This window comes from Amborella trichopoda, chromosome 13, assembly GCF_054954075.1.
Source record: "Amborella trichopoda isolate Santa Cruz 75 chromosome 13, AtrichopodaSantaCruz75HAP2 v2.0, whole genome shotgun sequence".
Taxonomy (NCBI): domain Eukaryota; kingdom Viridiplantae; phylum Streptophyta; class Magnoliopsida; order Amborellales; family Amborellaceae; genus Amborella; species Amborella trichopoda.
In genome coordinates, this window is record NC_142348.1 from 5,660,130 (window position 1) to 5,687,918 (window position 27,789).

General features: G+C 35.5%; 1 protein-coding gene across 1 annotated transcript; it reads left to right on the forward strand.

The window, feature by feature from the left end:
• On the forward strand, positions 1-27,683 carry LOC18428730 (uncharacterized). The gene is made up of 15 exons (XM_088855319.1): positions 1-891; positions 3,574-3,693; positions 3,831-4,033; positions 4,120-4,330; positions 4,831-5,068; positions 5,557-5,701; positions 6,244-6,553; positions 15,648-15,875; positions 19,519-20,214; positions 24,599-24,718; positions 24,856-25,058; positions 25,146-25,356; positions 25,840-26,077; positions 26,610-26,754; positions 27,219-27,683. Exons 1-15 carry the CDS (start codon positions 75-77, stop codon positions 27,528-27,530), a joined length of 4,197 nt encoding a protein of 1,398 aa, XP_088711445.1. The 5' UTR covers positions 1-74; the 3' UTR covers positions 27,531-27,683.
• The last annotated feature ends 106 nt before the right edge of the window (positions 27,684-27,789 follow it).

A 27,789-nucleotide genomic window follows, 5' to 3' on the forward strand; every position in this document is an offset into this window, starting at 1 on the left:
ATATTAAGAGAGAGAGAGAGAAAGCAAATAAATAGAGATAGGAGAGATCAGAAACAGCAAATAAATAGAGAGAGATGCGTTTGATTGCGTTTACAACTCCCCTGTTTCTTTCACTTCTGTCATTCACGCTTCTCCCGCATAGAGCAAAAGCAGCTGAACAATGCTTGGGCTCAAATTACACGGCAGGAAGCAGGTATGAGGAGAATCTGAAAAGCCTCCTTCAATCCCTCAAAGCCAATGCCCCCATCTCGAGGGGTTTCAACTCCACCACCTCGGGCACGAGCCCTGACCAAGCCTATGGCCTTGCCCAGTGCAGGGGTGACACCACCACTGCCGAATGCGAAGATTGCATGAACAGGACCACAACCGACGCCCTGCAAGTATGTCCCAATAGGAAAGAGGCGATCTTTTGGTACGATCACTGCATCCTTCGCTACTCTGATTCCAATTTCATGGGAACAATAGACGGGATTCGATTATACCTTTGGCCTTTAAACAATGCCACTGATCGAGACTCCTTCAACCTGGAACTTGGTGGTCTGATGAGGAACCTGACATCGAGAGCTGTCTCTGACCCGCTACTCTACGCATCCGGGAAGACTATGTACGATAATTTTGGAACGATTTACGGGCTGTTGCTGTGCACGAGGGATCTCGATGCTGCGCAGTGTCAGAACTGCCTTGAAAAGGCCATTGCCGACATCAAAAAATGCTGCGATGGTCATGCCGGAGGTAATGTTTTGAGCGGGAGTTGTATACTGCGGTATGAAACATATCCATTCTTCACACCCTCCCCTCCACCGCCACCACAGCCAATGCCAAACTCGCCGCCGCCACCGGCTACGCCAAACTCTCTGCAGCCACCACAGCCTGAAAATTCCACCTCTCCAGGTAAGAGAATACTCTCTCAGTTCAAACGGCTCTTTGAATTTTGGTAGGGATTGCGTAGTGTAGCATGTAGCATACAAACTGTAAAGGATAGGCATTTTCCACCGTCCAATGACAGTGAATTACGGTGGGAATGGATCACCTATCCGTTTGAGCTGGTAATTGTAGAGAATGATTTCAACGTTTCCGTCCATTCATGATCACAGTTTGTGGATGGTCCTCAGGGAGCAAAATGGGTATATTTTCCGGTTTTCAGGCATCACTAGACTTTCTCATAATGAAAACCAAAAAAAGTAATTAGGGTCTATTTTGTTGACTATCGCATTCATGAAGGTGGACCCAAAAAATTATTTATTAATTTTTTTGGTTGAGTATGAACATTCATGTAATAACTCTGTCAAAAGTAACCAAAACTTTATACAGTCAAACTTTTACGCGTGGTCCTGCCCACCCATTTGAATTGGCGCCACCATCACAATTCACTTTGGGTGAGATGTGTACTTGGTTCTCTCTTTTACTACAGGGGTTGGGCAAACATATAAAATTTGCTTAGAGATATTTTTTCACTGTCAAAATCGTGATGATTTTTTTAAAATATATTTTTATCCCTACTTTGAAGTTTCAAAAATAATACACATGTCCATAAATAATTAAAAATCTTGAAAATAGACTGTCAATATAAAGTTTTACAATATGCACTAATTTTTAGATTTTAAATTTTTTTTTTTTCGTCACATCCATACATCTTGACGTTAAGATGATCAGCTGCAAGATTTTCCAACATCGAAACATTCTCTTTTGTATGATTTTTGTGGTCTATCTTACTTCAATAGTATAAGGTTGCAACCATATATAAACTATTTCTTTCTATTTTATGTCTTTTCTTATCCTTTAAAACTTGGACAATGCATCGAAACTTTCACCCACGGATTTATGTTGTATTGCTAGATGAACAATTATTCAGATTGGGTTTGGATTTGAATTGACGATTCAAACAATATTAAAAAAATAAATAAATTAAATCAAAATTAAATTAAACATTCATAGGATCCGAATATAGAGGGGAACCTACACAAATACTAATTTAACAAAAAAAAAAACATATGTAAGAAGGTTTTAGGGAGAAACCCAAACCATCCAAAACATGTTTGATCCTAATCAATTCCCATCTACATTGGTGATTTGGATAAAAAATTGTATGGTTTTAAAACAGTGGTCTTTTCTAAACTTGATATAAAATCTTTTGTTCTGTCCAATTTAGCATTTTAAAACCCAGTGATTTTTTATCCGGATTGCCATTGGTCAAGATCAAGCCATGTCTAGGGCGGTATGGGTCCTAGCTCAGTTCCCCCCTCCCTTTACATAATCTTCTTCACATTTTTAAGCATATTTAATGTTTTTTTTAAGTTCTGCCACCTATATACTTCTATTTAAATTTTGTTTTATTATTAATATTTTCTTGATCACATATTCAGGCGTATCTAGACCTGATCCAGATCGCCAATCCTACATTTTGGCATAGATATGTGGGTCAACAATTGGCCTCGACGATCCAAGTCTCTAAACACTAGTACATTCTTTGGAGGGATACACTTAGTGATTAAGAAAAAGAGTAAAATAAGTTGACCAAAATGGGCATTTTAGTTTTGGATGCGGTTAGCATGCAGCCAAGCCCACACATGTAGAAATGTGGGCCCCTTAATAATTTTTTTTGTGAAATAAAATCCTATCCTAATTTTCTATATCAATTTTATTTAACTTTGTGACACACCCAAGCTATCGGATTTCACATCGGATGATTATGAGTAATTGTGACCTCCCTATGCCCATTGTAAATAGTCTCATTATATAAAATCCCATTTTATATAAGAGGATGGAATTATTGATTTGTAGCTAGAAACTATTCAGAAAAATCCAACAAAAGGACTAGCGCTTATAATAAGAAGAATCACAAATCCGCATTACAGAATCAAAATCAGTGTTTCGAGGCTCGACCGAGGCCACTTGGACTCAGCCTAGTAGCTCGGCCTCGCCCTAAGGGTGAGGTGAGTTTTATCACAGTAGGTTTACTAATTTTGAGATAATAAAAGTGTATTGGAGTGCATATGTGCGTTTTTTTTACAGTGATTGGGGTTCGATTCCCTCCAAGGTAAGGCACTTTTCTTTTTTCTTTTTTTCTTAACTTTTGTATTTTTTTTTTTTTTTGAGAGGAGGGGTTAAATGGATAGCATATGCGCGTGCTTTTTGAATAGTGAGTTCATAGAGAGCAACATACAAAAGCTAGATGAGTCAACCAATACAACACTCAAAGCCTTATGCTAAAGTAAGGCGGGTTATCATATTTATTATATTTCTTCTTCGTTGTCATTTCTGTTTTAAGTGAACATGACTGGAGCAAGTTAGTCAGACTTGGCCGAGAAACTCCAAGTACTATAGCCAAGTCGTGTCTCAAAACACTGATCAAACTAATAAAGTTTATATAAACATATTTATACATTGATTTAGTTAAAAAATGAAAAAATATGGTTCTTTTTTTATATGTCGGAGTTTGATATTGGTTGAAACGGATTGTGCTTATCCAGCATCTTGTATCATAGGTAGTTTTTCAATCTTTTAAAATCTCAAGTAGAACTTCAGAAATTCTTGGCATCCATCAAGTGTAAAATGGTTTTATTCTTGATGCAGATGAAAAGAAAAAATCATCCACATCAAGCATTATCGTTATCGCGACAGTTATTCCAAGTGCAGTTCTGTTACTAGCCATATGCCTGTTTTGTATATGTAGAAGAAAGACTACACGAAAAGGTAGGCAGGTTTGTTGGATTAGTTCATTTGAAGTTATTTGAACTCCTTCATTCTTTAGTTGATCTCAAGAGAGGAGGAACTCGTCATAAATACCATAGTTCTATTGATTATTTCTTTGTTGTTGTTTGGTTTGATAGGAAGGAATGATCGAAGCCATGTAACACTTAATCAAAACGAAAGATCAAATACTGGGGGCAGAAGTGAACAAATCGAACATGGTGGTGTGGGAGGAGATGAAAATACGTCATTGCTCTTTCATTTAGATACCATTGTAGTGTGCACTGACAATTTTTCTAATGCAAATAAGTTGGGAGAAGGGGGGTATGGTCCTGTATACAAGGTAAACTTGCTTCTTTGAAAAAGTCCTTCGCAGATTAGCTAGTTTTGTGATGTTCGTCAATAAAGAAGGATGATAATTCTTCACAGGGGAAGTTGCAAAATGGGAAAATGGTTGCAGTGAAACGACTTTCAAAGAGTTCAAGACAGGGCTTAGAGGAGTTCAAGAATGAAGTCATCTTGATTGCCAAACTCCAACATAGGAATCTTGTGAGGCTCCTTGGATTTTGTTTCGAAAGACAGGAAAAACTTCTGGTTTATGAATACATGCCCAAAAAGAGCCTTGACACCATCTTATTTGGTTTGTATCCAAACTCTACATTGATTTTATGATGTTCATGCGCACATTTGCATGTATAAGAGGAAAAACTTAATGTAAGGCCTAGGCTATAAAGTTGTACCTCATATTTCATCGGAAATTGCAGTTTCGGCACTAGAAAACCCTCAAAGTGACAATTACAACTATGAAATAAAATATAATAGATCGGAAGCCCTAAAAATGGTGTGTTTTTGTGACAAATTATTTGGACCATCCATTTTAAAATGTTTACATATCCACTAGATTTGTGCTAATTTTGGGAAATTACATTTTGTAGCGGGGTTTTGAGGTACTTTTGAGGTACTGCTTTCCTTTCCCATCATAAGACTTGGGATTTATGCTAACCGCATCCCAGGCTTTATGCTAACTGCATCCTATATAAAATGTTAGACATAAGCATATATATGATTGAGACACAGAGACAACATGATTGAGACGCAGAAACAACAAGCATATGTTATTCACATGAAAATATTATGCAGATCCAGAAAAGCGCCCACAACTAGATTGGATGAAGCGCTTCAACATCATTGTGGGTATTGCCAAGGGGCTTCTTTATCTCCATGAAGACTCTCGACTAAGAATTATTCATCGCGATCTCAAGGCTGCCAATATTTTGCTGGATAGTGATTTCAATTCTAAAATTTCAGACTTTGGAACAGCAAGACTTTTTGGAGGGGATGAAACTCAAGCCAACACCATCAATATTGTTGGAACATAGTAAGTAATTCATTCCTTTGTAATCTTAGTATTCAGGCAAATGGGTTCCCGATTATCTCTCTCTCTCTCTCTCTCTCTCTCTCTCTCTCTCTCTCCTCATTTACTTGCCTCATTAGTTGTAAGGAACAATTGATCTCAAGTGAAAGAGAGCAGGGCGGAAAAGAGAGGTTTGGGACACAGTGTTAAGTGAAGACATTGTTTTTTGTATCCTTGCTTTGCACACCCTTGATTAAGCATTTTATTCGTTTCTTCATTTGCTTATTAGTTTTTCTTCAGCATTGTGTTTGGTTGGCTTTCTTCTTGGCATGTACATATAATTTCTTTTTTTTGCTTTTTTTTTTGGTAGTTTAGTGGGGGTTTGGGGTCTTACTTATAATTGGAATAGATCTCAACATATCATGTTGGGCCACCCTGACGAACTAGCCTTTGGCTCATTCCTACATGTACACATAATTTGTCTAATATTTTTTACTTGTATCCATATGCAGTGGTTACATGCCGCTCGAGTACATTTTGAAGGGGATTATCTCAGTCAAAACAGATATCTATAGTTTTGGAGTTTTGCTATTGGAAATTGTTTGCGGGAGAAAGAACAATGAGCCATTGGAAGGGAGTCGAGGACTAGTAGAATACGTAAATACAACATCTCTTCTGCATGAGCCACAATTTCTTAACGTTCAGGGGAAATAACATTTTAGGGTGTCCAAACTCCTTATAAAATAAGGGAGTGAAAAGATCTCAATTGCCATTAAAGTTTTTCTTTTTCCCATATTTTTCATTTCACTCAAATTCCATGTCAAGAAATATCTTCAAAAATGCCCAAATTGTTCCTATTCAGTAATTTGATCCACCTTAGACAAGTAGGGCACTCCTGTCATATGGTTGGGACCTCTTGGGCCGGTCAATATGCTGAAGTGCCCTTGCTTATTTGAGGTTCAGAAACTTGAACATGAACAATTTTAAGATTTTGTTTTTTTGTTTTGAAGGAGGAATGAAAATTAAAAAGTAAGTCATCTAATGTCAATTGGCATATTTTGACCCTTTAAGATTTTTAAGGGGTTTTAACCCTTAAATAATATTCTCTTTATCTTCGTTTTTTTGTTTTTCTATTATTACTTTTTTGTTCTTTCCTTTTGCATACTAGACAACATAAACTAATGGCTCCAATGACACAGGCATGGCGGTTGTGGCACGATGGGAGACCCATAGAGATGATGGATCCAACTCTTGGTGAGACATGCCCAAGAAATCAAGTTTTGAGATGCATTCACATTGGGCTTCTTTGTATTCAAGCAGATGCATCGGAAAGGCCCCCTATTTCTTCAGTGGTTGTCATGCTCGGAAGTGATTCTTCGAGTCTCAGCTTGCCCATGCCCCCACCTATGGTGTTTGATGATAGAACCAGTACAAGGTCAGATGAATCTGCAAATTACAGAGAAGGCAACTCTGTAAATGAGGTCTCAATTACTGACTTCGATGGTCGCTAATCGTAAGCATTTGACATTAATTTTTCAATAATGTAATAGAATATGTCTCCTTGCTTTTTAAAAAAAATTTGAATTTATGGTGATACTTTTTTTGTGAGTTTTATGGGTAAGTTTTGTAATATATTTGCTAAACTTATTAGAGAGGAGATGAAACAAATGTGAACACCACTCTCTATTTGGTACTACTAAGTTGTTCCAGTAGGAAACTTTTGCAATAAATGGAAATGGTTTATGCATCTCAAAAACACTTTTTCCATTTCTCAACATAGATCCACATTAACTTAATGTAAAACATATAATAACGAGGGACAACACAAGGTAGTTGGCATTATATGGAATGAGACCCTCTTATCCCGCATCCTCACCATCCAAACTTTATCGCATGGTCACAGTAATCTGGTGGTGTTTCAATTTTCAATTTTTTTTCTAAATATCCAAGTTATTTGAAATTTAGAGCATGCGTAGATCTCAGTGAGGCGCACCTAATAAAAATAAAAAGAAAATAATTTGAAAAATATAAATTGAAAAAAATAAATCAAAATACTCCCAAAAGTTTACGAACACTTACAAACACTCATGAGTGAATTTCTACAGTATATCACTAATGACTTGTCATTACCTAAAATCTATAATACGGTTACAACAGTTTGGTTGTGGTTTAATTTGAATAATTTTTTTACAAATCAGACACATCTGAAATTTGGATCATGTGTACATCCAATTTTTTTAAGTAAATGAAAACTTAAAACTTAATAGGAAAATAGGAATTCATGGAAAAATAAGAACTACTGAATTATAATAAATACTTTATTTCATTATATGGAAGAAATAAACTGCAAACCAGGAGGGAACAAAATTAGTTATGAATTATCAAATAACATTTAGTGAACGTATAAACAACTATTTAGGGACTATTGTACTACAATATAATTAAATAAAAATAAAATAAATTATTTTTATTTACGTCATATTTTGTAAAATAATTTTGTTATTAATTTTCATAAACACCACACATGTCATTAGCCAGTTAAAATGTAAATTGCCACATGAGTGGCACTTGTGAGACATTATTAAAGCACCCTCTTCACTTGAAAATCATCTAAGCAAGCATATTTTTAATCCGTACGAGGTATAACAGATTTAGTTTGCAAAACATGCCTACATTTGCGGAAAATATATAGGGAAAGTGTTCTATGGTACCACTCAACTTTCCTACAACTTACTTGCACCTCCGGAGCGGTTGTTGGCTCACTATGAGAAATCCAACGCCTGTGTTGTGCTGCCCAACAATGGGAAATCCAAGTGCTAGAACTAAACTATTAATTTTCAAGTAGTTCTCGAAATTTTAGATTGAAAATAATCCTCATGACTAGGTCTTCCGACAAAAGGAGTAGAACTAAACTATGCACCCAAAGGAGCATAGTTTATATATTCTTATATTTAGGAATATCATTATATTTTTATATTAATCATTTTCATATATAAAGATGTGGTATGGCTCTTGATAGAGTCGAGTTGTAGATCAAGATTCTAATGTCTTGATTCCAAATAGTTTGAAAAAAGGTTAAAAAGATTTCCACACCGGAAAATGTACCCCATAAAACATAGGATGTGGTTTGTATAGAGTCGAGGCTCTAAATAATCAACATAGAGCACACCTTCAAAGAGTGTCGAGAAATATGGTTTCCTTCAATGGTTTAAAAAGCGGATCGGTGACCCGGATCGGGCACCTCAAAAACCGATCCGGATCAGCGAATCGGCGATCCGGATTGAGAATTGGCTAAATCGGTTAGATAAAAGCTTCAAACAAATCTGAAAAAAATATTAAAATTCATTATAAATATTGTTTTTTAGGAATTCAATAGGAAATGAGGGTACTCCGCTAAGAATTTTCATTTTTTTGTATGAATATGCGAATATTGATATGTTCTTTTCCTACATGAACTACTATTTACCATTTAATTTACATCACATAAAAGGATAAACTTAGAATTATCATGGAATAAGTATATCAACATACATGGACTACAATAAAGCATACAATTAGTAACATATGATCTAAAAATAAAATGGCAAACGACGTCGTTCTTCTTCTTGGTCACGTGGTTGCCATTGATTGAATTTGTTTGACAATTCATTGATTCGATCTAAAAACGAATCATCGATATTAGCAGGCGTCTGACTATACCCAAATCCCTGAGTGTTAGTGTTCTGTTGTGTTCCCAATCCAAAATCCCTGAAGCTTGTCCATCCTTCATGCTCACCTACATTGTCGTGCTCATCCCTACCCTATTGCAGTTGGGACTCGATATGTGAATAATATGGCTGGGATAGGGTGACCTCAGAATCATCTCCTCTCTCATTTTCTCTTAGACCCCCTTCCCACTCTCCATCATTAGGTGCAATATCAACTACATCTCCGATGAATTGTGGATATGTTGGCTGACTTCTTCCTCTTTCATGCTGTTCATCACCTTCTTCAAGATCTTCATCACCGATAACCTCAAGGAACGCTCTCTTGTACAACACTAGCTCCTCCTCTTCTACTACCCATTGGTTTGCTGTGTCTGTGACAAATATTGTGTCTAAGTCTATCGGCCCATAATCTTCAAGCTTTCTTCTTATTTGTCGCTCTCGGAGGTTTAAGTTGTAATGAATGTAGACTAGTTTATGCAGCTTCTCCGAAGGGAGTCGATTCCTCCTAGTAGTGTGCAGTCATTGAAATGTACTCCAGTTGCGCTCACAGCCAGTAGCAGAATATGTTTGGGAGAGCACCTTGATTGCTATCCTCTTTAAGTGAGCTGCATCAGTACCATATATCTCCCACCATTCAACTGAATTAAAATGTAAAAAACATTGTAAGGGTAAGAACAATTCATAAGATTAAATATATGAATGAACAAAATATTAGCTAGAGAATAAGCTGGATCCATCTTAGTTCGAGAATTCCTAGCAAGTCTAGTTCTGAAGGATCCTATAGCATCCCTATACTAGAACAAATATATTTCGTTTTAGTGCATTATTCCTCACAAATATAACAACTTAATGAAGTTACATTAAATAATACCTCTTGTATTGCTGCTACTTGGTTTCGATGGCTTCTCTCCAACCTTGCAATAATGTATCTGACCCCGTCCTTAATCTTGTAGAGATGTTCAAGTGTCAAATAGAAAAATTTTGGGTTGAAGTAGTAATTTAGAAAATATATAGATAGGAAAATGTCATTTACAATTTCATAAAAAAATTATTTAAAATGAAACATTCTAATGATATAAATATATATTTACCAGCGTAATGAATTGGACATCCAAATTTGGTGTTCCACATCCTTTCTATAATCTCGATCACTTTGCTAGCAAAACTACATTTCTCCCCAATAGCTGATTTCACCCTCTCGATACCTTCATAAAGGATGCCCATGGTAGCTTTCTGGTCAGCATCCACCATTCTTAACACCGTGATCAAAAGTGCAGTGGCCTCTACGACACGGGAACATCGAAGCCAGAACCTCTTATTTGAGACTATGTCGTCCACTTTTATACCGGCACTGGACTTCGAGAGGCGGTCATTTAACCACTCTTCACAGGTAAACAATCTCTTTGATGCACCTTCATATTCCCCAATGGAGTCCACAGTTAAGTAATCGGTCGCAAAGCGGGTTATAGCAATTCGGATTATCTCTTTTTTCTTAGAGTGTTCTCTAAACAAAAATAAAATTTTAGAGTGGTTGTATATAAATCTCGACACCAACCTTGCTTCCTCTAGAGTCTCTTTCATAATTTTGATCTCACCGATCTCCTCTAACATAAGATCGATGCTGTGTGCAGCACACGGGGTCCATACTAGATACTTCCTCTTATCCATCAACTTGCTGCCCGTAGAAACACATGCACGCGTATTGTCCGTGATAAACTGGACTACATTCTTATCTCCCACCACCTCCACTATCTGATCATATAGTCATACATAGAAGTTTGCATCCTTCTTCGTCCCTGATACGTATTTGCTAGACAAAAAAGCTGTACCTTTTGGGGAATAGGCTAAGAAGTTTAAAAACTCATTTTTGTTAATTTTATTCAACCTACCATCGCTCATGAGAGTAATGTATGTCCTTAGCCAACTCGGTTTATATTTTTCAATCCACTTTGTAACTTCTTCTACCTCTTCATCTAATATTGGCCCACTGAGCTCCTATGCCATTGGGGGTTTTACACCGGGCCCGGCTCTCTAGATTGCACTGACCATAGGTGGAAAATATAGGCTATTGGCCGCATCAAAGGGAATCCCTTTATCGTAGAACCATTTACCAACATATCTCCCCAACATGTTTTTTATACCTTTAACCATGCCATTTAGGGTCATCTATTGTGACTTAGGCTTTGAGAGAAATGGGTTTATACGACAATGACCTGCAATACTGGCACTCTTAGATAAGCTAAGAACTATTTCTTCAAAGTTTGATTCTTGTTGACACATACTGCCACGAACCCCTCTATACATATTTGAGCTGGGCCCGCCATGCATGTCTAAACTGGGCCCGCCATACATGTCTGACCTATACCCACCATGCATGTCTGAGCTAGACCCACTATACATGCCTATGTGATAACCACTGGGCATTCTAAACCCACGTTCCCTCTGATATTGTTCATGTAAACTCATTATTGTGGCCATCTCCAGGTCATTATTATATTGCTCTTCTAGGTCATTACTATATTGCTCTTCTGAATCATTCCTGCTTGATGGCGTATATAAACTAGCTATCTCCTCATTCATCCTGCGTTTGGCAATTTTTTTACCTTTGTTAGCCTTAAGAAATGCCGCCATCTATTTTTTTTACATTACTAAGGACACTATTGCATATAGAAACATCTCCCTATACCCCTGCCAAGTATTGCTTGAACCTATGTACCCCACTACTTTATCACTCTTTGGCAGTAATTACAAATAATTTGATCTTTTTTATTGGGATCAAGTCTGACCCCATGTTGCCATGCAGGGTCTTCTGCAAATCTTGACATGATTCAACTGTTTTATGATGTAAAAAGTTAAAAATTAACCTGACAATTCAACAAGAAAAATAATTACCATGTGTAGTGATAATATGTTAGGGTAGTTCATGTAGTTATATTTGTTGTTATTTGTTATTGCAAAATACTTCTATTGACAATAAAATTTTGTACATATCAATTACAAACATACAGGATAATATAATACAAAATGCAAGCTCCAAACATGGCTACACCTCAATTATCAAGAACATACATTTTTTACATTAAAAATTTAATAATAAAATTGAAAAAATGCAAGATAATATAATTGTCATACATGCCACGATTTTTTTACAATGATATTCACTTTAATTCCTCACGATAATACAATTTAACAACATGTATTTTTTGCGTTCAAAATTTTAAAAATTGAAAATACATTTTTAATGCAAAACTACATTAAAAATATAATACAGTTTTGCTTTAGAAATATAATAACATGTATGTTTTTGCATAAATATTCTATCAACATGCGATTTTTTCAACAAAAACTTTAACGATAAAAATTAAATATATGGTTTAATTCCTCATGATAATCAAAACCTGGTCACTATTTTCACATCTTTTCGGAAAATAACGATTTTTCAAAAAAAATCTATCATGTACTAAAAAAAAAACAAATAAAAAAAATTCTTCACAGAGCCACCTAACATTAGTCATTACAACTCAAAAATGCATTAACAACAAATTAAAAAAATACAGTTTTGCATTAAAAATATAAAAACATGCAATTTTTTTCATAAATAATCTATCAAAAAACAATTTTTTCAGCAAAAGCTTTAAAAATAAAAATTAAAAATATGGTTTTATACCTCATGATAATCAAAACCTGGTCACTATTTTCACATCTTTTCGGAAAATCACGATTTTTCAAAAAAATCTATCATGTAAAAAAAACAAAAAAACAAATAAAAATTATTCTTCACAGAGCCACCTAACATCAGTCATTCCAACTCAAAAATGCATTAACAACAAATTAAAAAAATACAGTTTTGCATTAAAAATATAATAACATGCATTTTTTTGCATAAATAATCTATCAACATACAACTTTTTCAATAAAAACTTTAACAATAAAAATTAAAAATATGGTTTAATACCTCATGATAATCAAAACCTGGTCACAACTTTCACATCTTTTAGGAAAATCATTATTTTTCAAAAAATTCGATCATGGATAAAATTTAAAAAAAAAGTACAGCAAACTCAAACAATAAAAATTAAAAATATGGTTTAATACCTCGTGATAATCAAAACCTTGTCACGATTTTCACATCTTTTCGGAAAATCACAAATTTTCAAAAAATTCGATCATGGATTACAAAAAAATAAAAAATAAATAAATAAAAATTAAAATAAATCTGTTCTTCACAAAGCCACCTTACATCAGCCATTTCAACTAAAAAATCCACCTCTAAATGAATAAATTACATCCAATTGAGTATATGTTTTGATAAACAACACTATAAAAAATCAAAACCCTAAATTATGAACACATTATCATCAATAAATCAAATCAATTCGATTAAATTGAGCAAAAAAAAAAAAACGCAGTCCTTCACAGATAACAGTCATTGAATCTAAAAAATGAAGCTTAAATTGAATAAATCAGATCAAATTGAATATATCTGATTATAAACAAGATTATAACGATTAAAAACCCTAGAATCTAACACATTATTTCTAATCTATCGTGAACAATAGATCGAAAGACGGAAAAAAACAAAAAAAAAAATAGCAGAAATTGTTTTTCATAGACATCACTGTGTTCTTCTAAAAACTCAGGCTGTAATTGAGTAAATTAAATAAAATTGAATATGGTAAATGATAACAGACACAATAAAGATTTAAAACCCTACAAATTTAACTGATTATTTTCAAAATATGGACTGAAATTGATCAAATGGAGGAAAAAAAAAAAAGACACAGAGTTCTTACCTGGTTTAGTGAACCCATGGCTTCAATCTCCAAATTAATCTGTTTTTCTCAAAGATAATCACAAATTCGTAACAGAAATTTTTAATGAACACATTTACGATCAATATGCCTCAAACTTTTCACAGATTCATGCCCTATTTGGCATGAAATAAAAGGAAAAGCGGAAACCCTAAAACCCGCAACTTTTATGATAAAAAAACATGAAGTTTTCCTCCATTTAATGCATGAAAAGGCTGGAAAAAGCTGCATAAAGCCTGAATATTCGATCACATGGCAAAAAAAAGAAGAAAAATGATAAAAAAAAAAGACAAAATTTGAAGAAACCCGTGAAGAACAACACTGTGCAGCCAGTGTTCTTCATGGGACTCGTCGATTCGGTACAGTGAATCGGCGATTCACTGTACAGAATCACCTGGTTCTCTCTGAAATCGAGCGATTCTGTGTAAAATGCCGGAACCGGCACGACCTGTGTCGATTCCCGAATCGAACCGGGTCCGGTTCGACTCGGCATTTTTTAAAATACTGATTTCAATTCTGGAAATATTTGTGATAGCCTTAAAATATATTTGTATCTCTAATTATAAATTTTAAAGCTTCAAAAATAGTGTAGATCGAGCAATATATGAAAACTTGAAAATCTTGAAAATTGATGGTCCAAAAAATGCGTTACAAGATGCAATATTTCCAAAACTTGAAATCCACTTTTTTTTTCTTATGTCCATGTATCTTGAAGTCGAGATGACCAATTTGAAAATATTTAGACATTAAAACAATCTATTCTAATGAAATTTTTGAGATAGACTTTAGTTCGAATGTTTAGAGCCTGGTCTCAATATAAACTAAACTTTTTAAAAAAACGTGTGCAAGACGCAATATCAAGACTGAAAGGAGTTATTTTCAAGAGCTAGCTAGCATGCTTTACCAAAACGCGTGAGTACAAGGGGCACAATCCCAAATTCTTAAACGAATTCAAATAGCAAATCAAAAGTCAAAGTCTTTGCGACGATTATCTCTACGTCAATGGAACAAAAGCTCTTTCCATCCACAAAAATTCATAGGGAGAGAGATTAAAAACAGCAAAATAAATAAATTGGGACCTGGTTGTTATGCGTCCAAGCCCACAAACGTAGAAATGCGGACCGCTTAATCAATTTTAATATGAAAAAAAAAAAAATTTAAAAAATTAAAAATATTAGGCAAACATTTGGAACGTTAGTTTTTTTTACTTTTAGAAAGAACACGGCATGCATCCATTCTAAAGACGAATGTTTTACATCTTTTTTTCCATACATAAAAAAGCGATCCAGCCCGCATGAAACAATTTTGCAATAAATTGATACATATATTAGAGACACAGAGCATATAAAGAGAGAGAACAAATAAGTAAAGAGAGATTAGAGACAGTGCAAATAAATAGAAAGAGAGGAGAGATCCGACACAGCAAAGAAATAGAGAGAGAGAGATGCGTTTATTTGTCTTCATAACTCTCCTATTCATTTCAATGCTGCAATTCACGCTTCTCCGGCATCTAGCAAAAGCAGCTGAACTTTGCTTGGGCTCTACAAAATACACGGCATGAAGCAGTTATGAAGAGAACCTGAAAAGCCTCCTTCAATCCCTCAAAGCCAATGCCTCCATCTCGAGGGGTTTCAACTCCACCACCTCGGGCACGAGCCCTGACCAAGTCTATGTCCTTGCCCAGTGCAGGGCTGACACCACCACCGCCGAGTGCAGAGATTGCATGAACAGGACCACAACCGACGCCCTGCAGTTACGTCCAACCAGGAAAGAGGCGATCGTTTGGGACGATCAGTGCATCCTTCGCTACTCTGATTCCAATTTCATCGGATCAATAAACACGAATCGATTATACCTTTCGAATGTAAACAATGCCTCTGATCGAGACTCCTTTAACCTGGAACTTGGTGGTCTGATGAGGAACCTGACATCGAGAGCTGTCTCTGACCCGCTACTCCTCTATGCATCCGGGAAGACTGTGTACGATAATTTTGTAACGATTTATGGGCTGTTGCAGTGCACGAGGGATCTCGATGATGCAGAGTGTAGGAACTGCCTTGAAAGCTTGATTGCCGACATCCCCAGCTGCTGCAATGGTCATGTCATGTCGGAGCTCAAGTTTTGAGCGGGAGTTGAGTTGTATACTGCGGTATGAAACATATTCATTCTTCACACCCGCCCCTCCACCGCCACCACTGCCAATGCCAAACTCACCGCCGCCACCGGCTACGACAAACGCTCTGCAGCTACCACCGCCACCGGCTACGACAAACTCTCTGCATCTACCACCGCCTGAAAATCCTACCCCTCTAGGTAAGCGAATACTCTCTCACGTCAAACGGCATCTCCTCTGAATATTGAAAGGGATTGCTTAGTGTAGCATGTAGCATACAAACTGTAAAGCATAGGCATTTTCCACCGTCCAATGACAGTGAATTACGGTGAAAATGAATCATTCTCTCCGTTTGAGCTGGTAATTGTGGAGAATGGGTTCGTCGTTACCGTCCATTCATGATCACAGTTTGTGGATGGCCCTCAGGGATCACAATGGGTGCATTTTCCAGTTTTCATGCATCACTAGACTAGTGCAGGGTATACTTTCCCATATAGAAAACAAACAAAAACAGGGTATACTTTCCCAGATACAAAACAAACAAAAACAATAATTACGGTCTATTTTGTGGACTCTTGCATTCACGTAAGTGACCCAACAGTTACGAAAACAAACAAAAACGATAAGGAAAAAGTTTATATAAGGTTGGAACCTTACCTCTACAACTACGGATCCACCAGAAAAATCCATCCGAAGATATAGTTTTAAAGATGAAAAACCCTTTGATTCATGATATATGACCATGAAAAATAAAAAAGTTTTAAATCTCAAAAATAATATATTTTATGACATATTATCTACATCGTCCATTTTCAAGACTTTTATATGTTTATCGATCTATTTGATTTTAACTATTTTTTAAATTTAAAATTTTATAATTAGATATAAAAATAAATTTTGAGATAATCTTAAAAATATTTTACATGAAAATTATATACTATGATAAAATTTGAAGGTGCACCTTACCTCTAGAGCTACGGATGCATTTGTATGCCAACTGCATCCAAACCATAATACTTTCATCCCCATATAAAAAGTTTATATAAAGATGCAACCTTATAATGTAGGGCTACGAATGCACCTAAAAAATCCATCGGAAAAGGTAGTTTTAATATTGAAAAACTTTTGATTGATTATCTCGACGTCGAGATGTATGACCATGAAAAATAAAAAGATTTTAAATCTCAAAAATAATACATTTTCCAACATATTATCTACACCATTCATTTTACAGATTTTTATATGTTTATAGATCTACTCGATTTTAACTATTTTTTAAATTTAAAATTTTATTATTAGATATAAAAATAAATTTTAAGATAATTTTAAAAATATTTTATATCAACATTTTATATTATGATAAAATTTGAAAATGCACCTTATGGTAACACCTACGGATGCGTCCGTACGCCAACGGCAGCCTTTATTTTTTTGTTGAGTATGAACGTTCAATGGATGACAAAGCACACTTTCGAAAGTACGAAAACCTTGTAAAGACGAACTTTTTACGTGTGGTCGTACCCACCCATTTGGTTTGACGCCACCATCAGAATTTACGTTGGGTGAGGTTTGCACACTTTTTACTATATGGGTAGGGTGAACATCTAAAATTTGGTTGGAGGTATTCTTTTATCCTCAAAATCTTGGTCATTGTTTGATAATATATTTCTATCCCTATTTTGAAGTTTTAAAAATAATACATATTAAACAAGTCAATGAAGACCTAAAATTCTTGAAAATAGACAATTCAGATAATTTTTTACAAGATGCATTATATTTTAGACTTTGAATTCTTTTTTTCCGTCATGTCCACACATATTGAGGTCAAGATGATCAGATATTGCATTCTCAAACATCGAAACACTCACTTCTGCAAGACTCTTACCTTACTTCAATAGTTTAATGTTGCAACCTTATATAAACTTTTTTCTTTTATTTTATGTATTTTCCAGTGTTTTAAAACTTGGACAATGGATCGAATCTTTCACTCACATATTTATGTTGTATCGCAAGATGAACAATTTTCCAGATTGGGTCTAGATCCGAATTGGTGATCCAAAAAATGTTAAAAAATAATTAAAATCAAATCAAAATTAAATTAAAGGTTTATAGGATCTAAATATAGAGGGGAACCTACACAAATACTAAATAAGCATAAAAAAGAAAAAATATATAAGAGGGTCTTAGGGGGAATTGGGTCAGGACCCATACCATCCAAAACTAGCTCGGTCCTGATCGATTCCCATCTAAATTAATGATTTAAATCAGAAATCGTATGGTTTTAAAACATTGGTCGTTTCTAAAGATAATCTTGATATGAAATCTTTTGTTCTGTCCATTTTAGCATTTTAAAACCCAGTGATTTCTTATCCAAATGGCCATTGGTCAAGACCAAGCCATGTCTAGGACAGTATGGGTCTCAAACCAGTTCCCCTCCCCTTACAAAATCTTCTACACTTTTTTAAGAATATTTAATGTTTTCTTAAGTCCTCTCTATATAGCCACCTATAAACTCCTATTTAAATTTTAATTTACTTCATTTATTTTTTAACATTTTCTAGATCGCTGATTCAAGCTTATCTAGACCTAATCTAGATCGTCAATCCTACAATTTGGCATGGATCTGTAGGTGAGCAATTCGCCTAAACGATCCAAGTATCTAAACACTAGTACATTCTTTGCCGGGGTACACTTAATGATTAATAATAATAATAAAATAAGTTGACTAAAATGGGCATTTTAGTTTTGGATGTGGTTAGCATGCGGCCAAGCCTGCACATGTAGAAATGTGGGCCCCTTAATTAATTTTTTTTTGAAATAAAATTCGACCTAATTTTTAGATAATATATAATCTTAAATGTGGAGATCATGAATATGAAAAAATAAATAAATTTTGAAAACTTGAATAATAATTCTATTAAAAGAACATTTGGATGGTTAGTTTCGATTGTTTTTAGATGAATCACTTATTTGCATCTATCTTTAAAATAGATGCGTTATACCTTTGGACCGCATATTGTACAAATGCGGTCCAACATATTGTTCTTTAGTTTTGCATTAACTACATTCTTTTATTTAGATGCATGTGCTTTTTGAATTTATTGGGGTTTGCTTTCCCCAAGGTAAGACAGTTTTTTATTTTTTAAGGGTTCAAGAGCTTGAAATTTATATATTATAAAAAAGGGGCTAGTGGAAAGTGGGAATCGAACCCATTAGCTCTTGAACTTTTTAAACTACTTTTGGAATCGAACTCATGAGCTCTTTATCTTGAACTTTTTAAACTGCTTTTGTCGGCCAAAAGCAACATACAAAAGCTAGATGAGGCAACCGATACAACTCTCAAAGCTTTATGCTTAAGTGAGGGATACTCGGCCAAGAAACTCCAAGTACTTTTGGTGAGGTCGTGTTTCAAAACACTGATCAAACGTATAATTGCTAACTTATAATTGCTACTGCATTATGGGAAAATAAATAAGTAAAAGAAAAAAAAAAAAAGACGACTATTCCGGTGAGCTAGCCTGCTTTACCAAAACGCGTCATTAAATCAATTGACAAATGAAAGTGAAAGTCTTTGGCACGACTTCTCTCCTCTCTACGTCAATAAAAGGACCAGGAGCTCTGCACCTCTTTCCATCCACGAAACAGCAAATAAAATTGATGCAGAGAAGACGGAGCAAATAAATAGAGAGAAGTTCAGAGACAGAGCAAATAAATAGAGAGAGGGAGAAAGATAGGAGAGTTCAGAAACAGGAAATAAAAAGGGAGAGATGCGTTTGATTGTGTTTACAACTCTCTTGTTTCTTTCACTACTGGAATTCACGCTTCTCCCGCATGTAACAAAAGCACAAGCAGCTCAACATTGCGTGGGCTCAAATTACACGGCAGGAAGCAGGTATGAGGAGAACCTGAAAAGCCTCCTTCAATCCCTCCAAGCCAATGTTCCCATCTCGACAGGCTTCAACTCCACCACCTCCGGCACGAGCCCTGACCGAGTCTATGGCCTCGCCCTGTGCAGGGGTGACACCACCACCGCCCAGTGCAGAGACTGCATGGACATGTCCACCACCGATGCCCTGCGGCTATGTCCGAACAAAAAAGAGGCAATACTTTGGTACAATAATTGTCTCCTTCGCTATTCTGATTCCAGTTTCTTCGGATCGATAGAAGGGATTCTAATATACCTTTCAAATATAAACAATGCAACTAATCAAGAGTCCTTTAACAAGGAACTGGGTGTTCTGATGAGAAACCTAACAACTAGGGCCATCTCTGATCCGAGACTATACGCATCTGGGACGATTATGTATGATAATTTTGTTACGATTTACGGGCTGTTGCAGTGCACAAGGGATCTGGACGCCACGAAGTGCCTGAGCTGCCTTGAGAGCAGAATTGGCCATATCCAGACATGCTGCAATGGCCGAGTTGGAGGTCAAGTTTTGAGTGGGAGTTGTATATTGCGTTTCGAAACAGAGTCATTCTTCACACCCTCCCCTCCACCGCCGCCACCACCACCTCCTGAAGATCCCGCCCCTCCAGGTACTCTCTCAGTTCAATCGGCATCTCTCTGCTTCACTCTGTGAATATTGGAACATATTGTAGCACCTGGCTTCCGATTTCATCTAACACATTCAAAAACCACTTACTATTTAAAAAACCACTAACGATTTAAAACAACGGGCATGGGCTCGTCTCTATTAATTTACCCAAAAAAAAAAAAAAGAGGAAAGGTTTCTATATTTCAAATTCTGAATGTTGAATCCTGCAAGACTTTCTTCACTAAAATTGTCGTTGCAGATGTAGTTTCTATAAAGCGTATGAAGAAAAGTATTGCCTCGCCTCAAATCTTCATCCAGAAAGCACATTGGGCATCAAAAGTCTCTCTAATGGTTCCAAAATCAATTTATAACATTGACTATAAAATTTAAAGATCAATAAATCATACAAATCTTAAAAATAGACGGTCTAGATAGCATGTTACAAGCTATACTATTTTAAAGGTTAGTAATCCTAATTTATTTTTGGCATTCATAATGGTCAATGTCAAATGATCGGTTTTACCTTTCCCCATAAAGCCTAGGCAATTTTTAACCTTTTCCTATTATATTTAGGATGCAATTTCTACGAGGCCCGAGCCTTATGAAAAAAAAGAAGTAAATACTTTGCACAAAACCTCATTCAACAGGGTTATATGTACATATATATTTATTATTCACCCTTTAAAATATGAGAAAGTTTTCTACATTTTCCTTCGTACTTATACAAGACATATACTTCCCCTAATCCCTTAATCCAGCCATCTGATCTGAATGTAAGGTCGAGAAGGACCAATCACAACATCACGCCTCTACACTGCTTTATTTATAATTCTTTCCATAAAACATTTTGACACTAAATTTGCTGCGTCCACTCCTCTCCTAGACTCGCACGTGCAAAAAATACAAAAAAAATTCTCGATCATATAACACTACCAAAATATCCTTACAATTTTTATGGGCATTTTTATATTTTTATTTTATCATAAATATTTTTTTTTTTTTAGGTGATCTCTATTGAGTTGATATTTTGTAACCACTAAAAATTTGTTAAAAATAAAAAAGTTTAAAAGCAAACTACACTGCAAACAATATTCAAGTATGAAAAAGATGAAAAATCTAAATTGGAAAGTATATAATGAGACCATTTACCTTTGGTACAAGATACTCATAATGAATCTTGACCGTTGGATGTGAAATTATACGGATGCATTTATTCATTGACCAAGCTCAATGTTCAAAAGGAATTTTATCGATGATTTTGAGTAATTGTGATTTAACATCAGATGATTTAACATCAGATGATTTTGAGTAATTGTGATATGCCTATACCAAAAGTAAATGGTCTCATTATATATAATCTCATTTTATATAAAGTGGACGGAATTTGAAATTTTTTTATTTGTAGCTAGAAACTACTCAAAAAAATCCAAAAAAAAGAAACAATAGAAAACTAGTGCTTATAATAAGAAAAATCACAAATCCTCATTACATAATCAAAATTAGTGTTTCGAGATTCAGCCGAGGCTACTTGGACTCAGCCTAGTTGCTCGCCTCGCGAGGTGAGTTTTATCCAAGTAGGTTGTACCAATTTTTATATAGTACATTTATATATATATATATATATATATATATATATATATATATATATATATATATATATATATATATATGACATTTTTATGTTGTGAACTCATAAATAGTGTATTGGAGAGCATATGCGTATTCTTTTTACTGCACGCGCTTTTTTAAGTTACTGGGTTTTGCTTCCCCCAAGGGAAGACTTTTTATTTTTTAAGGCCCAAAGAGGCTGAAAATTATATATTAAAAAAATGAATAGCGAGGTCATAGAAAGCTAGATGAGCCGACCAATACAACTCTTGAAGTCTTATGTTAAAGTGAAACAGATTATAATATTTATTGTTTTTCTTTTTTAAGTGAAAAGCGAGTTAATTAAATTCAACCGGAAAAATTCTAAGTACTATGGCCAAGTCGTGTTTCAAAACACTGATAAAACTTATAAAGTTTATATAAACGTATTTACTCATTGATTTAGTTAAAACAAAAAAATATATGATTCTTTTTTTATATGTCGGAGTTCGATATTGGTTGAAACCAATGATTTAAAAAACGGATAGGTGATCGGGATCGGGCACCTCAAAAACCGATCCGGAACGACGAATCGGCGATCCGGATCGAGAATCGGCTGAATCAATCGGATTAAAGCTTCAAAAAAATCAGAAAAAATTATTAAAATTCATGATAAATGTTGTTTTTTAGGAATCCAATAAAAAATTAGGGTACTACATTATTAACTTTCATTTTTTTTATCAATTTGTGAATATTGAGATGTTTTTGCCCTATATAAATTTATTTTAACTATTAAATTTGCATCACATAAAAGAAAAATCATAGAATTATCATGGATAAAATATTTATATATGGATGATTATAAAGAGTACACTAATCAATGAAAGAATGGCCATTAAAATCTCGTTTTGGCGAAAAACCCTAACCCGCTAAAAAAACCCAAACTATTACAGCCTAACAAACTATAATCCAAAATTATTACAACCTCACTAATTATAATATTATATACTGAAATTATAATTATTAGTTTATATTTTATAATTATTTTATTAGACAAATAATAACAAATTAAAAATATTTTATAATATTATCTAATTTAAAATGTATTATTGACAACTGTAAGAAAAATAGTATATTACATGATTTATAATGTAAAAATTCATAAATAAAATAAAAGATTTGGTTATCAATGTAAAACTTAATAAAATGCATACAAATTTTAGAAATAACACTTCAATTTTTCAAAAATTTATTTTTTTAGGTTTCTATAATAAATTTAGTAAAAGATATTGTTAGTAGAAAGATGGAGAATAAGCTTTTTATTTTTATTTTTTTTATACGTTTCATATTATTTACAAAAATAATTATATCACTATATACAACAAAAATTAACGGTTATATAAAACATTAATTTTTTTATTTTTCATTTTTTTATGTCTTTTATATTATTTACAAAAATATTTATATTTATACCAACCACTATATACACAACAAAAATGCAACACATGCCCAAGGGGATTCAAATGCAACACATGCCCAAGGGGGTGCCCAAGGGGATTCGACCTTGGGAGGTCAAGTAAAAAATTCAAAGTCATAACCATCAAGCCATCTAACTACATGTGATTATAAATTACTGATTAATAGATTATATTTACATTTCGTTTTCATTTAATGATATTTGGGAATTATCCCACATCGAAAGATGGGTATTCAAATTTGATATATAAATACCTCTGCAATATGAATTATAAAATGTGTATAAAAATATTAGGGCAACCTCGCATGTGCTTGTGGACACACGTGGGCACCTGTGAGTGTATGTGGGGCACGTTCGCACGTGTGCCCGGATACACGTGTGTGCGTGGGGCATGCTCGCACGTGCGCCTGGATACACTTGTGTGCATGGGGCACGTGCGCCTGGATACACGTGTGTGCGTGGGGCATGCTCGCACGTGCGCCTGGATACACGTGTGTGCATGGGGCACGCTCGCACGTGCTCCCGGATACACGTGTGTGCGTGTGAGTGTGCGTGGCGCACGCTCGCACGTGCGCTCGGACACACGTGTGTGCGTGTGAGTGTGCGTGGCGCACGCTCGCACGTGCGCTCGGACACGTGTGCACGTGTGAGTGTGGGTGAGGCACGCTCGCACGTGCGCTCAGACACCCGTGTGCGCGTGTGAGTGTGCTGAGGCACGTTCGCACGTGCGTGTCATGTGTGAACCGGGCTGAACCGTATGGGAACCGACGGTTCCACTGTAGAACCCGGGCTGAACCGGATGGGAAGCGGTGGTTCCACTCTAGAACCGGGCTGAACCGGATGGGAACCAACGGTTCCACTCTAGAGCCGGGCGGTTCAAGGTTTTCGATTGGAACCGGCACGGGCACGCGTGTTTCCGAGTCAAACCGGGCGAGTCCGGTTCGACTCGCCGTTTTTTAAAACACTGGTTGAAACGGATTGTTCTTATCCAGCATCTCGTATCATATGTAGTTTTGCAATCATTTAAAATCTCAAGTAGAACTTCAGAAATTCTTGGCATCCATCAGCATTCACATTTACCTTTCAATTTCACTGGATCAAGGACTCAAACAATCATTTTCTCTTGGATTGATCTATGATAAGAATTTAGGACATGCTAAATATTTTCAGTTTATCTTTGTCCATAGATGAAGCGTATCTCATATCACTCTTGCTAGTTTTTCCTTGAGTAGAATGTATGACTAATTGATTCAACTGCAAATACATGTCTGATTTGAAGAAAAAATGATTCAAGTGTAAAATGGTTTTATTCTTGATGCAGATGAAAAGAAAAAATCATCCACATCAAGCATTATCATTATCGCGACAGTTATTCCAAGTGCAGCTCTTTTACTAGCCATATGCCTGTTTTGTATATATAGAAGAAAGACAAGACAAAAAGGTAGGCAGGTTTGTTGGATTAGTTCATTTGAAGTGATTTGAACTCCTTCATTCTTTAGTTAATCTCAAGAGAGGAGTAACTGGTGATAAATACCATGGTTCTATTCATTATTTCTTTAATGATGTTTGATTTGATAGGAAGGAATGATCAAAGCCATGTATCACTTAATCAGAACGAGAGATCAAATACTGGGGACAGAAGAGAACAAATCGAACATGGTGGTGTCGGAGGAGATGAAAATACGTCATTGCTTTTTCATTTAGATACCATTGTAGCATGCACTGACAATTTTTCTGATGCAAATAAGTTGGGAGAAGGGGGGTATGGTCCTGTATACAAGGTAAACTTGCTTCTTTGAGAAAGTCCTTCGCAGATTAGCTAGTTTTGTGATTTTCGTCAATAAAGAAAGGAAGATAATTCTTCACAGGGGAAGTTGCAAGATGGGAAAATGGTTGCAGTGAAACGACTTTCAAAGAATTCAGGACAGGGCTTAGAGGAGTTCAAGAATGAAGTCATCTTGATTGCCAAACTCCAACATAGGAATCTTGTGAGGCTCCTTGGATTTTGTTTCGAAAGACGGGAAAAACTTTTGGTTTATGAATACATGCCCAAAAAGAGCCTTGACACCATCTTATTTGGTTTGTATCCAAACTCTACATTGATTTTATGATGTTCATGCGTATATTTGCATGTATAAGAGGAAAAACTTAATGTAAGGCCTAGGCTTTAAATTTGTACCTCATATTTCATCGGAAATTGCAGTTTCGGCACTAGAAAACCCTCAAAGTGATCACCCGCAACCTTGACAATTTCAACTATGAAAGAAAATATAATAGATTGGAAGCCTTAAAACTGGTGTATTTTTGTGACAAATTATTTGGACCATCCATTTTCAAATGTTCACATATCCACTAGATTTGTGTTAATTTTGGGAAATTACATTTTGTAGCGGGGTTTTGAGTTACTGCTTTCCTTTCCCATCAGAAGACTTGGGATTTAAGCTAACCGCATCCCATGCTTTATGCTAACTGCGTCCTATATAAAATGTTGAAATAAGCATACATATGATTGAGACACAGAGACAACAAGCATATATTATTCACATGAAAAATATTGTGCAGATCCAGAAAAGCGCCAACAACTAGATTGGATGAAGCGCTTCAACATCATTGTGGGTATTGCCAAGGGGCTTCTTTATCTCCATGAAGACTCTCGACTAAGAATTATTCATCGCGATCTCAAGGCTGGCAATATTTTGCTGGATAATGATTTAAATCCTAAAATTTCAGACTTCGGAACAGCAAGACTTTTTGGAGGGGATGAAACTCAAGCCAATACCATCAATATTGTTGGAACATAGTAAGTAATCCATTCCTTTGTAATCTTAGTATTCAGGCAAACGGGCTCCCCATTATCTCAATCTAAGAAATTGTTGAAACCCAGCTCTCTCTCTCTCTCTCATTTACTTGCATCGTGATTAGTTGTAAGAAAGAATTGATCTCAAGTGAGAGAACGCAGGGGGGAAAGAGAGGGTGAGAGAGGTTTGGGACCCAGTGTTAAGTGAAGACATTGTTTTCTTCAGCGATTCAGTGTAGTGTCTTATTTTAGGATGTAGTAAAATTTCTGCATTCTCGCATTGCACACCCTTGATTAAGCATTTTATTCGTTTCTTCATTTGCTTATTTAGTTTTTCTTCAACATTGTGTTTGATTGCCTTTCTTCTTGTCATGTACATAGAATTTCTTTTTTCTTCACTTTGTTTTAAGTTCAGTGGGGATATGGGTCCCTACCCATAGTTGGAATAGAACTGAACCCTGATCACCTAGCCTTTAGCTCATTCCTACATGTACATATAATTTGCCTAATATTTTTTACTTGTATCCATATGCAGTGGTTACATGCCTCCCGAGTACATTTTGCAAGGGCATATCTCAGTGAAGACGGATATCTATAGTTTTGGAGTTTTGGTATTGGAAATTGTTTGCGGGAGAAAGAACAACCAGCCATCAGAAGGGAGTCAAGGACTAGTAGAATACGTAAACACAACATCTCTTCTACAAGGGCCACAATTTCTTAACTTGCAGGGGAAATATCATTTTAGGATGTCAAAATTCCTTATAAAACCATTAAGGGTGTCAATTAGTATTAGAGTTCTTTTTTCCCATACTATCATTTCACTCAATTTAGTATCAAAGTTCTTTTATCCCCATACCATCATTTCACTCAATTAGTATTAAAGTTCTTTTTTCCCCATACTATCATTTCACTCAAATACTGTCTCAATAAATATCTTCAAAAATGCCCAAATGGTTCCCATTCAGTGTCCCCAACCCCAAACAAGCAAGGGCATTCAGAAATTTGATCCACCTTGAACAAGTAGGGTACTCCCGTCATTCGGTTGGGGCCTCTTGGGTCGGTCAATTTGCTGAAGTTCCCTTGTTTATTTGAGGTTCAGAAACTTGAACATGGACAACAGAAACTAATGGTTCAAATGATACAGGCATGGCGGTTGTGGCGTGATGGGAGACCCATAGAGTTGATGGATCTATTTCTCGGTGAGACATGCCCAGGAAACCAAGTTCTGAGATGCATTCACATTGGGCTTCTTTGTGTTCAAGCAGATGCTGCAGAGAGGCCCCCTATTTCTTCAGTAGTTGCCATGTTGGGAAGTGATTCTTCGAGTCTTAGCTTGCCGATGCCCCCACCTATGGTTTTTGATGATAGAACCGTTACAGGGTCGGATGTATCTGCAAATTACACAGAAGACAACTCTGTAAATGAGGTCTCAATTACTACCTTCGATGGTCGCTAATCTTAAGCATTTGACATTAACTTTTCAACAGTGTGATAGAATGTCTCCTTGCTTTTTGTTTAAAATTTAGATTTTATGGTTATATTCTTTTTGTGAGTTTTTGAGTTTTTTTTAATATACCTTCTAAACTTATAAGGGAGAAGTTGAAACAAATGCTAGCAGCCTTGCGCATTTGGTGCTATTAAGTTTTTACTGCTTAAAAATTTTGATTTAAATGAAAATAGTGTTTGCATCTCAAAAACACTTTTTCCGCTTCTCA

What these genes read in the sequence shown, in the direction of transcription:
- LOC18428730 (XM_088855319.1), top strand. Translation starts at nt 75, where the DNA reads ATGCGTTTGATTGCGTTTACAACTCCCCTGTTTCTTTCACTTCTGTCA. An exon ending in GTCGAGGACTAGTAGAATAC is followed by an intron (nt 5,702 to 6,243) that starts GTAAATACAACA and finishes CCAATGACACAG; the next exon opens with GCATGGCGGTTGTGGCACGA. An exon ending in TACTGACTTCGATGGTCGCT is followed by an intron (nt 6,554 to 15,647) that starts AATCGTAAGCAT and finishes CGACATCCCCAG; the next exon opens with CTGCTGCAATGGTCATGTCA.